This window comes from Hippocampus bargibanti, linkage group LG04, assembly GCF_051943395.1.
Source record: "Hippocampus bargibanti isolate YZ-2025 linkage group LG04, ASM5194339v1, whole genome shotgun sequence".
Lineage (NCBI taxonomy): Eukaryota > Metazoa > Chordata > Actinopteri > Syngnathiformes > Syngnathidae > Hippocampus > Hippocampus bargibanti.
The window spans coordinates 32,459,812-32,473,266 of NC_142737.1; the positions used below are offsets into that span (position 1 = coordinate 32,459,812).

The 13,455-nt window shown below is 43.1% G+C and overlaps 2 protein-coding genes across 2 annotated transcripts in view; one reads left to right on the forward strand and one right to left on the reverse strand.

The window, feature by feature from the left end:
- The window catches only part of LOC148899766 (uncharacterized), a 29,131-nt gene extending 27,984 nt beyond the window's left edge, over window positions 1–1,147 (forward strand). The window contains exon 4 of the transcript XR_016114814.1: window positions 604–1,147. The gene's annotated coding sequence lies outside the window, so the exon portion shown is untranslated. The remainder of the gene's footprint in view (window positions 1–603) is intronic.
- Window positions 1,148–8,942: 7,795 nt separating this feature from the next.
- LOC148899768 (uncharacterized) lies at window positions 8,943–12,433 on the reverse strand. The gene is made up of 3 exons (XM_088995288.1): window positions 12,095–12,433; window positions 11,128–11,409; window positions 8,943–10,762 (listed from the first exon to the last, which is right to left on the reverse strand). Exons 1-3 carry the CDS (start codon window positions 12,270–12,272, stop codon window positions 9,933–9,935), a joined length of 1,290 nt encoding a protein of 429 aa, XP_088851414.1. The 5' UTR covers window positions 12,273–12,433; the 3' UTR covers window positions 8,943–9,932.
- Window positions 12,434–13,455: the final 1,022 nt, after the last annotated feature.

Here is a 13,455-nt window from a genome sequence, read left to right on the forward strand (position 1 = left end):
AGACATGTGAGTTCAGTGGATTAACAGAATCACTGATCAAAGACATAATAGTGTGTGGCATTCCAGACAATAAACTGAGATAAAGGATACTCAGAGAATCAGATCTGGACCAGGGAAAAGCCTTAGTACTGGTTAGAACTGTTAAATCACAGGCTCAAGAGCTGCTAAATGATGCTAGCTGCAATGTGGAGGCAGTGGAAAGAAATTCACCCAGATTCAACAAAAACAAGAGTGCTGATATGAAAACAAGAGTGAGACATCCCAATAAAAACAGGATATTCAAACAAAAATGTGGTACTCGTTGTGGTACGCAACATCCCCTAAAGCAGCATATGGGAAAATATGTAAAAACGGTGACAAAGCAAATCACTTTGCTCGTTGCTGCAGGAACCAAGAAATGAAAGGCAAGGTAGATGCAGTAGATGATCATTATGAAGTAGAGGAACTTTATGTGAATGCTGTAAAAATGAAAGAGGAGAAAAGATTGGATCACTACATTGAAAGTGAATGACATTCATCTAAAATTCAAATTGGATATTGGAGCCAATGTGAATGTCATTTACCGAACCCGCTTCCACAACAACACTCTCTTCTTTCTTTCAGACGTGAATCAGCAAATCGGAGACGTGAAATCAGAGAGCTCCACTTTGGACTATCCACAAGTCCCCCACATTAAAAAGGAAGAGGAAGAGGGCGATGTCAGCAGTTTGCCGGAAGATGGCGTCTCCGAGGAGAGTGTCGACGACCGACTTCCACCAACCGATTGTAAAGGTAACGACACATACTCCAAAAAATGGCGGCTGTGAAGTCGCAGGCGCAAAGAACATTTTCAGCAGCTCGATTCTGGACATGTTTTAGGATCATACTTCTTCTTTTCCTTTGGGCTTTTCCCTTCAAGGGGTCGCCACAGCAAATCAGTGTCCTCCAGCTTTAGAGGTTTGATCCGCATGTTTGTTTTGGCCAAGCTTTGACGTCGGATGCCCTTCCTGACAGAACCCTGTGTATTTATCCGGGCTTGGAACCGACACAAGAAGACCCTTTATGTCCCTTTGTGGCTACAGAACAAGCAACTCAGCTCAGTAAAAGGCTCCCAAACACAAAATGGTCATCGGCACAGCAACATTCAAAAAAGCAAAAACTATACTCACCATTTGATGACAATGCTCTAATCATACCGTGAAATGGGCTGATAAAGGCTAATCCAAACCAAATAACCATATAAATAAATAAATAAATAAATAAATAAATAACTTTTTCATTTGTTTTTTGTTGTTGTTTTGACTTCAAGTTGGCTCCACGAGTGGCTGCCTTTGCAGCAGCTCCTGGAGTTTGTTTTTCTAATATTTTCCTTTCTTCTGTCTTTCATAACTTTGTTGCTGTGAAATGTAAATTTCTCCACAGATGAGACTAATTAAGGCTAATCTAATCGAACCTAACATATTGTGGATGTATGTAGAACTGTCGCAGCTTGGAAACAGAGTGGTTTCCAAGGCTGAGGCCAGATTTTAGTGAGGCTAAATGGCAAGCGGTTGGGCGAATCTGGGTGAAAGGATTGTCAGGCCATGGAGTCATGCCAGTGAGGCTATCAAAGGCTTTCGTATTAGCCTGCATCCATGGCATAGACACAGTTGACACAGATGTCCTAATTTCGTCATTCCTTAACTACCTTCCCCCTATTGAGAGGTCGGCAGTTGAGAATGGCCTCCAGGGCACAATGGAGGAAAACGATGAAGGGGACTTGCTTGACGTTTTTAGGTTGGGTTCCCATCACCACCCGCTAAGGAACATATTACAGCCTTCCATTGAAACAATGGCTCAAAAAGAAATATGTACTAGATTGTTTTTCAGCAATATTGCGAGGTTTGCAACACACGTTTTATGAAAAATTGCCTTGTTGCAGGTTCGGAGAGATCGCAGCAGAGAAATGACCACAAACAATGACTGTATATCGTGTTCTTTTATTGATATAAAACACACAGCTATTGACAGCATTTCCCGATCATGAGTAATTACGCTAGACACAAAATGTCACCTCTATGCCCCCACGCAAAGACTCCAACATCACAATGTTTCCCCTCATGAGTAATTACGCTAGACACAAACTGTCACCTTCATGCCCCCAAGTAAAGACTCCAACATCGCGGTTAAGATCCAGAATAGTATACCTTACCGTTGACAGAGGGCGGAGAGCCGGCAAATAGTAATCTGGACTGGAAAACCCAAAGCTGGACACTCGTGCACAGTTCACAGCAGACTCTAACCAATATTGAGGAAAACCCCATCTTATAGACCTACTCTTTGCTAAGAGAGGTGGCCAGCCTGTCCACGCAGGAGATAAGTCATTCCTCCTCCTTTTCCTCAGCCCCGGAGTAACGAGCAATTTTTGGCAGGCACACAAAGGCGTGTGAGAACCTGCAGTTTCCAGAACCAAAACAAATTTGGTCAGTGTGACCGATTGTGCCAGTGTATCTGACCCAGGTGTTTCGACTCAGAAAAACAAAAAGGCGAATACAAAACAGTCAATGTGAGAAGCAAAAAAAGCGAATACAAAACAATCAGTGTACCCAGGTGTTTCGACTCAGATACAAAACAATCACTGTGAAAAGCAAAAAGTGAAACTATATATGAGTCAGCTCAGGACACCAATAACCATTTTTTCTTCCTTCATTCCACTCTGTGGCCTGAGCTGACACCACCAACTAATTGATAAATCGTTCAGGTTACCCATCCTCATTTTCAAATATCCAATCAACATTTTTCAACAGTAGCCAAAATGGAACTGTATAGTGCTACTTAGCAGTTTTTTTGACGACGATACTAGTGCAACGTGTTCTACCCGAAACAAATTCCTTGTGTGTTCTACATACTTGGCAATAAAGATGATTCTGAACATGGGCATCCCCCTGGTGCAACAATACCATTGTGTCATGATTCCCGCGTAACATATGCCCAATAACACATCACAATCATCGTTGTTATATCTCTCCCAAACGGCCCCAAATCATGGTATAATTCTATTTTCATTATTCCAAAAAAACTGCATGATACATTTGTCGCGACAAAATAACTCGGGTGCATCTAATATGCCAAAACATGCAAAAATTAACCAAAGTCGTTAAAACCAAACATATAATCTAATATGTCAAAACATGCAGAAATTCACCAAAGTCATTAAAACCAAGCATATAATAAAAACCAATAATGGAGGGACTAAGTGTTGTCGTGCTGTTACCGACATTCCTGTAAATATATCCCACCAATGATGTGCTGAAGATTGCTCAATTGTTCTGGCGGCATGTACCACCTTTTCCCGGGCGATCATGGTGGACACCTGCAACCTGGACACATCTGTCAAATGAGCTTTCACAAGATGCTTAAGTGTCTCAGAACGGTTCAGTGCGCTGCTGAAGCGTGTCAGATCCACTTGCCAAGGCAGCGGCAGGGCTTGCCATTGCACAGTAGACAGCAAGTGTGTCCAACTGAAATTTGTCAATCAAAACAATCGATTGTGCCAGGTAAACAGATACACGCCCCATAAACATCCGGAAAACGGTGTCGTTGGCAGCTGGGGATGTGGGTTCACTGTTGCGACACAAATAGAGTGTGGTCCTATCTGATATAGCAAGTCCTCAGGTTTCTCCACATTCCAATCACAGAGTGCCGTTTCATTCGTAAAACATGGGTCTCAATATATTTGTGTTTCGATGAGAAGGTTTCTTCAGCCGTCATCTGTACAAAAGTGAAGGTTTCGGACGTTTCGCCTCCTATCCAAGAGGCTTCGTCAGCGAACTAAAGTCTGACTGGTCGTATCGGCCCCATTTATATATCCCTAATGTCCAGACATGGTGGCGCCGGACACAGCTATGATAGGTCCCTACTCTCAGGTTGGGGGGGCAGGGGACCCCTCCCTGTGGCCCCACTGATTGTTCCTACATTCCTGACTAACGACTGGCCTATTACCCCCACTCCCCCCGGTATCACCTCATCAGCATAACGACCCTCATCAGCATTGCGAAAGTTGCCTAACCTGTTTTGCCTAAGCAGGCTATTGTATGAACGATCCAAATTGAACCTCACACCACCCGACCGGTTTAATGAAGGATTTTGTTGTTTTATAAGAATCGCCTCTTTTACCCCCCTTTCAAACCATCTATGTTCTTTCGCTAAGATTTTAACCTCATTGTCGTCAAATGAGTGGTTAGTAGCTTTTAGGTGCAAATGTACTGCCGATTGAGGCCCACTAGTATTATCCCTGCGATGTTGATAAAGTCTTTTTTTGAGAATTTGTTGAGTCTCCCCAATGTACTGCTCTTTACAATTTTCATTCTTACAATGTATGGAATAAACTACATTACTTTGTTTTTCATTTGGTAGCCTATCTTTTGGATGCACTAATTTTTGCCTTAACGTGTTTATCGGTTTGAAATAAGTAGGAATTTTATGTTGCCAAAGGACTCTTTGTAATTTTTCAGAAACTCCTGCAATGTACGGTACTGCTACTCCTCTCCTTTTAGAATCTTGAGAATTATTGGTTTCGTTCGCTATTCTTTCTTTCTGACATTTGTTGAATGACCACTGAGGGTACCCACAGTTAGTGAGTGCTCTCCTGATATGTTTTGACTCCTTTTCTCTACCTTCAGTGCTAGTTGGTATTAGTTTAGCCCTATGCTGGAGGGTTCTGATAACTCCTAGTTTATGTTGTAAAGGGTGGTTAGAGTCAAAAAGTAAGTATTGGTCAGTGTGCGTAGCCTTCCTAAAGACTTCTGTTTTTAGCGCTCTGTCCTCTTTTATAATTACTTTACAATCCAAGAAGGCTAGTTGGTTCTCTTGAATGTCCTCACGAGTAAATTTAATGTTGAAGTCTACAGAGTTGAGATGATCTGTGAAGGATTGAATTTCTTGTTTCTTAATTATGACAAAAGTGTCGTCCACATATCTAAACCAGTGTCGAGGTTTTGTCCCTGGGAAGGATGTGAGGGCCCGTTTCTCCATCTCTTCCATGTAAAGATTAGCCACTATGGGTGAAACTGGTGAGCCCATAGCACAACCATGGATTTGTTTATAAAATTTTTCCCGAAATTGAAAATACGTAGTATTAAGGCAGATTTCTAATAATTGGCAGATGTGATCCGGTTTCAGTTTGGTTCTTTCATGCAGAGAAACATCCGCCAGCAGCCTCGTCCTCACCACTGAGACTGCTGCTGGGGTTGGGACAGATGTAAAGAGAGAAGTCACATCGTATGATGCCAAAGTTTCCTCAGGTTCCAATATGAGGTCTTTGATCCTCTCTACAAACCCTGTGGTGTTCTCTACGTGGTATTCTGTGTTACCAACCAACGGAGCTAAAATAGTTTTTAAATATTTGGCTACATTGTATGTAGAGGAGTCAATGCTACAAACAATGGGTCGGAGGGGGAACCCTTCTTTATGTATTTTTGGCAGGCCATAGATACATGGCGTGGCCTCTCCCGGGTATAATCTAAAATACATCTGTTTATCTATATGTTTTCCTTTCTCTAGCTTTTGGAGACAGTCAATCATTTCTTTCTTGTATCTATTGGAAGGGTCCCTTTTTAGTTGCTCATACGTGTTAGAATCACTGATTAACCTATTTATTTTGTCTTCATAATCCAATGTGTTGAGCAGCACTGTGCATCTGCCCTTGTCTGCTGGCAAAATAGTAATATTTTTGTCTTTTTGTAGAGTAGTTAACGCCTTTCTCTCTTCTAATGTTATGTTGGACGGAGGAAGTTTGGCACTACTGAGAAGAGCTGATATTTTAATGCGTAGATCATCTGCCTCTGCATACGAAAGTTTGTTATTTTTAATAGCCGATTCAGTAGCTGTGATATAATCTATTGTAGGTATAGTTTTAGGAGTCACTGAGAAATTTAAACCTTTGGTAAGTACTGCCTTTTCTGTCTCTGAGAGATCTCTGTCTGACAAATTTTTGATCCAATTCTCCCTTGCAAACTGTTCATACCTAATTTTACGCGTGTTTACCAGTAGCTGAGATTGTTTCAGTAAAAGTAATTTTTGAAATTTACCCTTTTGTCTCTCTTTGGTTTTGCTGTGGTGCCTCATATAACCGGATTTAGTAAATTCACACACTTCCTGAAAGATTTTGTGGGTAAGATTAGTTTGTAATCGCTGATAATAAGTTTCTATTTCTGACTGTTTGTTTTTTATCTCTATGTTAAGTCTCCTAATTCGCAAATTTAGAATTTTCCTAGTATAATTTTGTTGCATTTTGTCGGCTAAGTATCCGGGTTCCAGGGGTGCTTGCTTCAAGCATTTAGGAATTAACCGGCTCTGTCTACATCTAAGATTGAATCTGAGGTGGTTCTTTAAATCAGCTAATTTAAAGGTGGCCTTTTCTAAGTTACGTACCAGCAGAAGGATGTCTCTCCCAAAGTTGGCAGCAATACGTCTGTGTAAGCTCTCAGTCGTACAGGAGTGGTCCATCGATGAGAAGGTTTCTTCAGCCGTCATCTGTACAAAAGTGAAGGTTTCGGACGTTTCGCCTCCTATCCAAGAGACTTCGTCAGCGAACTAAAGTCTGACTGGTCGTATCGGCCCCATTTATATATCCCTAATGTCCAGACCTAGTGGCGCCGGACACAGCTATGATAGGTCCCTACTCTCAGGTTGGGGGGGGCGCGGGACCCCCCCCTGTGGCCCCACTGATTGTTCCTACATTCCTGACTAATCCAAAAGATAGGCTACCAAATGAAAAACAAAGTAATGTAGTTTATTCCATACATTGTAAGAATGAAAATTGTAAAGAGCAGTACATTGGGGAGACTCAACAAATTCTCAAAAAAAGACTTTATCAACATCGCAGGGATAATACTAGTGGGCCTCAATCGGCAGTACATTTGCACCTAAAAGCTACTAACCACTCATTTGACGACAATGAGGTTAAAATCTTAGCGAAAGAACATAGATGGTTTGAAAGGGGGGTAAAAGAGGCGATTCTTATAAAACAACAAAATCCTTCATTAAACCGGTCGGGTGGTGTGAGGTTCAATTTGGATCGTTCATACAATAGCCTGCTCAGGCAAAACAGGTTAGGCAACTTTCGCAATGCTGATGAGGGTCGTTATGCTGATGAGGTGATACCGGGGGGAGTGGGGGTAATAGGCCAATCGTTAGTCAGGAATGTAGGAACAATCAGTGGGGCCACAGGGGGGGGTCCCGCGCCCCCCCCAACCTGAGAGTAGGGACCTATCATAGCTGTGTCCGGCGCCACTAGGTCTGGACATTAGGGATATATAAATGGGGCCGATACGACCAGTCAGACTTTAGTTCGCTGACGAAGTCTCTTGGATAGGAGGCGAAACGTCCGAAACCTTCACTTTTGTACAGATGACGGCTGAAGAAACCTTCTCATCGACAAAACAGGTTAGGCAACTTTCGCAATGCTGATGAGGGTTGTTATGCTGATGAGGTGATACCGGGGGGAGTGGGGGTAATAGGCCAGTCGTTAGTCAGGAATGTAGGAACAATCAGTGGGGCCACAGGGAGGGGTCCCCTGCCCCCCCCCCCCCCAACCTGAGAGTAGGGACCTATCATAGCTGGGTCCGGCGCCACCATGTCTGGACATTAGGGATATATAAATGGGGCCGATACGACCAGTCAGACTTTAGTTCGCTGACGAAGCCTCTTGGATAGGAGGCGAAACGTCCGAAACCTTCACTTTTGTACAGATGACGGCTGAAGAAACCTTCTCATCGATTCCATACTGTGTATTAAAGGACAGCCGATGTCACTTTTTATTTAAATGCAAATAAAAATGACTTCACGCCAAGACGTCTTGCATTGCTTGTGAATCCAAACAATGGCTTCAGATTCGGATAATATGCTTTCTTGTTACACATCCAGTTATGAATATGTTTCAAATACACTGTAGTTCTGAAGATTAAAGCATACATTTTTACAATCATTAAAGAATTATATGTGCCATTTTGAGGCAACATTGGGGGAACATCTCTCACCCAAAAAAAAGGGAGCTAATGGCCAGCTCCGTTTCTTATATGGCGCTTGGCAGCCCTCTTTTGGCGACTTTTGTTTAATGCAGTTCGGCGCAGGATCGGATATATCGATAGTCCGGTTATATCGATATTTTTTTCCAACTCCCGAGAATATCGATATAACGAGACTTTACTGTGTATATATATATATATATTGGATATGCCTTTATTAGTCTCACAGTGATTAAATTTACATTTCACAGCAGCAAAGTGAAGTGATATATATATATATATATATATACATATACACACACACACATATATATATATATATATATATATATATATATATATATATATATATATATATATATATATATATATATATATATATATATATATATATACACATACACATATATACACATATATACACATATATAAACACACACATATATATATATATATATATATATATATATACACACACACACACACACACACACACAGTGGGGCCTTGGCTTACGAACTTAATTGGTTCCCAGACAGTGTGTAAGGCGAAGTGTGTATCCCAAAAATTAATTTCCCATTGGAAACCATTAAGAATAATCCGTTCCCAGGTCACCATAAAATATACATTTCAACTAAAGCCTTAAAACTGGACTTGCACTTGTAAATATGGGTTGACGCAATATATATCAATATGCCTTTCTTGATACTTGCACTATGTCGTTTTTTTATGAAACGGTCTTGCACATTTACAGTATACTGTTGACATTTTTATTTTGCTCTGCTTAGAATAGCTTGTTTCTATCCTTTCACCCCCCCACCCCATTGCCTTTCAAATTGCTGCTGTGGACTGGACTGACATTGTGGGACGAATAAAGGTTTTCTGATTCTGAAACTACACACAACATACCCTATTCTATGTATAATAAATTTACTATTGTATTGTAATGAAACAAATACACTGCACTGTATAATAAAGTCACTTTATTTACATTTGTGATGGTCGTTGATGGCTCTTAACACACACATTCTCATTCATCATGTTGATGATTCTCATAGCCACAGTCTTTTCTGGATGGAACTGTTCAATAAAAGCCCGCACATGACACATTCTTCCATGCTGCTTTAAAGGAAGGGTAACATCATGCCAAGCCTTTTCTATGAGCTGAACACAATGATACTGTCACGTTCCGAGCGTGACAGGGATAGCTGACTCGTCGGAACTTGAATAAAAGGGGTTGGATCCCGAAGCAGGCGGCAGAGACGTAGGTGCTGGCAGAGGTTTTATTACAACAAAAGGCGCGAGTCCGATGATTCCACGGACCCGGATAGATACAAAAGAAGCCGGTCGGGGCCGATCTGTCCAGCCTATCAAGTTAGGCAAAATAAAATGGCACGGGGGGAGGAGGGTTGCGATCCCGGAAAGCAACAAACTTGCGCGATTGCGGCTAACAATCACCTCGGGTTAAGCAAACTCTTGTGCTGGCAAGTCCAAGACACTAGCGAGGCATCGTAATCATGTCACTGGTGAGGTGACAGCGTCTCGTTGAAATGTCCCAGTATCGGTGATGAGGGGACAGATGGTAGAATGGTAGTAGAAAGACACTCTCAGGGAAGTGACACACAACGTGGTAAATGTGTCAGGCTGAGATGAAAGCCACGGTGCGCACCTGTGACGCCACAAACGCACACCCCGTTCGTGTTTCTCAATGATCTCCTTCTCTTCAACTGTAATGTTGTTTTGTGTGTTCTTCAGCTGAACATGAGCCTGTGATGGGGTCTTTTTTGGTCCCATAACAGCAAAAGTATCTGTAAAAAACTCCTCGGAGGCGATCTCTTTGAACTCTTTCAACAGTAGCCAAAATGGAACTGTATAGTGCCACTTAGCAGTTTTTTTTGACGACGATACTAGTGCAGCGTGTTCTACCGGAAACAAATTCCTTGTGTGTTCTACATACTTGGCAATAAAGATGATTCTGATTCTGATCTGATTCTGACCTTCTGGTCGTGGCTTCCGTCACCCACTCTGCAAGCGTTGGGCTTTTCTCCCGTGTGCCTTCGCATGTGCTTGACCAGTGGTCCTTTTTGGGCGAAGGTCCGGCCGCAAGTGGAGCATCGGAACGGTTTTTCTCCTGTGTGTGTCCTCATGTGCTTGACCATTGATCCCTTTAGGGCGAAGGGCCGGCCACAAATGGAGCAAGTGAAGGGTTTTTCTCCTGTGTGGGTTTTCAGGTGTCTCGTCCAGTGGGAATGGCAAGTGAACGTTTTCCCGCAAACGGAGCATCGGTAGGGCTTTTCGCCTGTGTGCAACCTCATGTGGACCTTCATGTTTTCCTTCAAAGAAAAAGCTTTGCCGCAAACAGAGCAGCAAAAGGGTTTTTCTCCCGTGTGACTTTTCATGTGGCTCATCAAGTGCGACTTGCAAGTGAACTTTTTACCGCAATGGGAGCAGCAGAAACGCTCCTTGGGGGAGGGACACTTCTGGCGTTTGCTGTGCCTTTTCTTGCCGGGGACCTTTTTCGTAGAGCCCGGCCACGTTTCGTCCTCGCCTTGCCCATCTGTGTCATCTGACATTGGCGCCAGGAGGTCGTCTGGCGGCGACCCTTCAGACCACGCGGGCACTTCGTCTTCACCTGCTTCGCTCTTCAGGCGGCCGCCGGTCGGGCTAACAACGGCCTCAAAATGGGAGGAGCCACGCGGACGCCTCGTCTCCAAGCCGGAGTACCCCCACAACGGCCGAGGGGGAGTTTCTTCCAGACCGCTGATCATCCGCTGGAGATCTGCGGGACGCAAGCAGTGCAAATACAGTCAAACTTAGGTTTTCGACCATCACCCGTTCCAGAAAACTGTTTGAAACCCTGATTTGGTCGAAAACCAAAACATTTCCTTATCTAATATATGTCTGCTTTTTTTAATTGTGATTGAACAAACCAAACACAGCTGCTCACAATGGAAGGCCACACGAGGATAATGCGTCAGTCAAAATGAGATGCGACACCAGGAAATGACGTATAAGGAAGCGGAGGGCAGCGGTGCATTCAGGTGCGCTCCGTTTGTTCGAGAATCCATTTTTGCTTGTAAACCCAGGCATAAATGTAATTGTAAATTAGATAATAAGGAGACAGTATGAAGTTAACGCAACTACCTTCACAATTGACGGCGCTCCCCAAAGCTTCTTCTGTGTGATGCCCCGATGGGCGTGTCCCGCGACGATCTTCGCTCGAACCGCCGAGATGAAGCTGTGACCCCTCGGGTGGTGGATGTCGGTCATCGTCACACTCCCCGGAGACGCCATCTTGCAGCAAACTGCTGACATCGGCCTCCTCCTCTTCCTTTTTAATCTGCGAGGCTTGTGGGTACTCCAAAGTGGAGCTTCCCGATTTTATGTCAGGACCTTCGTCCCGACGACCAACCAGCTGATTTACGTCTGTGAGGACACAGGCAGGAAGTAATTTACACATTTAGAAAATGATGGAGGGGCAGAGTTGGACATTTTTCTGTCAAATGCAAAAGAAAAAATGTTCATAACGAAGACCACAACGTTAGGAGAAGGTGAGCGTTGTCATGTACGGCGAACGTCACCGCCACGTTGTTGAGTGTGCGTGTGTAAATGTGAGTGTGAGGCAAAGACATGATTGGGGAAATCTCACTGATTGATGTCACCTGCGAAACGAGCTGATCATGTGATACCCGGAAATTGTAAAGCCTTTTTAAGAGCATGCACAGAATAAAATGTTTGGCGACTTCCCCGACGAATGATTGACACGGCTGTGCATCATTTTTCTCTTGCGAGTATTTTCAATCGCTACGAAAAGTTACCATTTTGGTTACTGTTAAAACGCTAGGACTGCTGCCAGAATGACAAGCGCAACACACGTGATGCCACAGCGGCGTTCTAATTGGCTGAAAGCAAAATCTAAGATGGCGGCCGTCCATCGGTGTTGTTTGTCCGTTCAACGTGCGGCGAAACGACGTCTTCCGATTCACACTCGGGCGTTCTACGCGTATAGAACAAATATAACCGGAACATTCTGGGTTTCCGTTTCAACAGAATGGAGCGTTGGTGGCGTTTGTTACGCCGCGAATGCCGAATCCAAGTATGGCGGACAAACCTTTGACGCGTTTCACAATTCGGGCATTGCAAACCGCCTCGAGTTGTCGTCGATGTCGCTCGCTCTCCTCCCTCGCTCGACAAAGTTGCTCCTCGTACGAAGTCACGGTCGTTTGGAACAGTCCGAAGATTTCGTCGGCGGCCGCAAGCAGCCGTTCTCTCACCAACTCTTTCAACATGTCGACGACTCGAGGTTCTTTCTGCTTTTTGGGGTGGAAGTGGCGTTTGCTCGCCTCGCGGGTCTCGTATTGTTGACGTCACCTTGAAACGCGCGAGAATCCCAAGAGCGCATTTAGCCGCCTTACAGTTTCGAAAACACGTGTGAGCTTCCGCCATCTTGCGTGTGCCGCGAAATATTTTGGATTTGCACGGAGTCTTTTACAATGGATGCACCAGGGAACAGAATGAACAGAAGAATTCAGGCAGGCACATATTTTTATGTGAAACGAAAAAAAACACATCAACGAAATGATGTTTGGAGCTGCTTTTGTTCTCTCCACGTTGATTATTTTCCCACCAGACGGGCACAATTTACTTCTGAAATGCCACTCATGTTTTTTTTTTTTAATTCCAAAAGCAATAACAACTAGGCACTCCTATCGAGGGACCTCATCATACCCACTCGCATTGTCCCTGCCATGTTAATCAAGTCTTTTTTGGAGCATTTATATAGTTTCCTCAACCTTTATTTTGACAATGTATCTAATAATAATAATAATAAATGTAATTTCTAAGTGCCTTTCACAACTCTCAAGGACACTTTACAGTCATGACATTTATTGTGCTGGTGAGCAGCGGCAGCCATTCGCGCCAGCGTTCACTCTACTTACTTAAGTGCATGGCCTTAATCGCTGTATATTTTTAGAGTGGCATTTTTCTTGCTAAATGAAAATTGATCCCATCTTTACATATTTTTATAAACATGATTCGTCTATCATGTATGTGACTCATTGAATGTATGTACATATTCACCCCAAAAGATATTCTCAAAGCCTCTCGTCATTCTCTTTGCCAGAGACAAAGTCTCTATTTACTGACAAACTGCCCATTATCAAGAATAAAAGAACATTTCTTGAATGTCATATGTTAAAATACAAGTTTCTTGAGTACAATATTTACCCCCATAAAAACGTGGGGGAGTTAGTTGTGTTTGTCAATCAGCAGTCCAGCCCTTGATGACATCATTTCCGCTATTCTCTTCCTCGTATAGAAAGCATCCCATGAAGTTCGTCCTTTGTTGTGTTGTACAATTGTAGAATGACGTCTGTTTTCAAAAACATTGTTTCTGGATAAAATACAAGTAACTTAATAATAATAATAATAATAATAAGAAGAAGAATAAATTTCATTTATAAGCGCCTT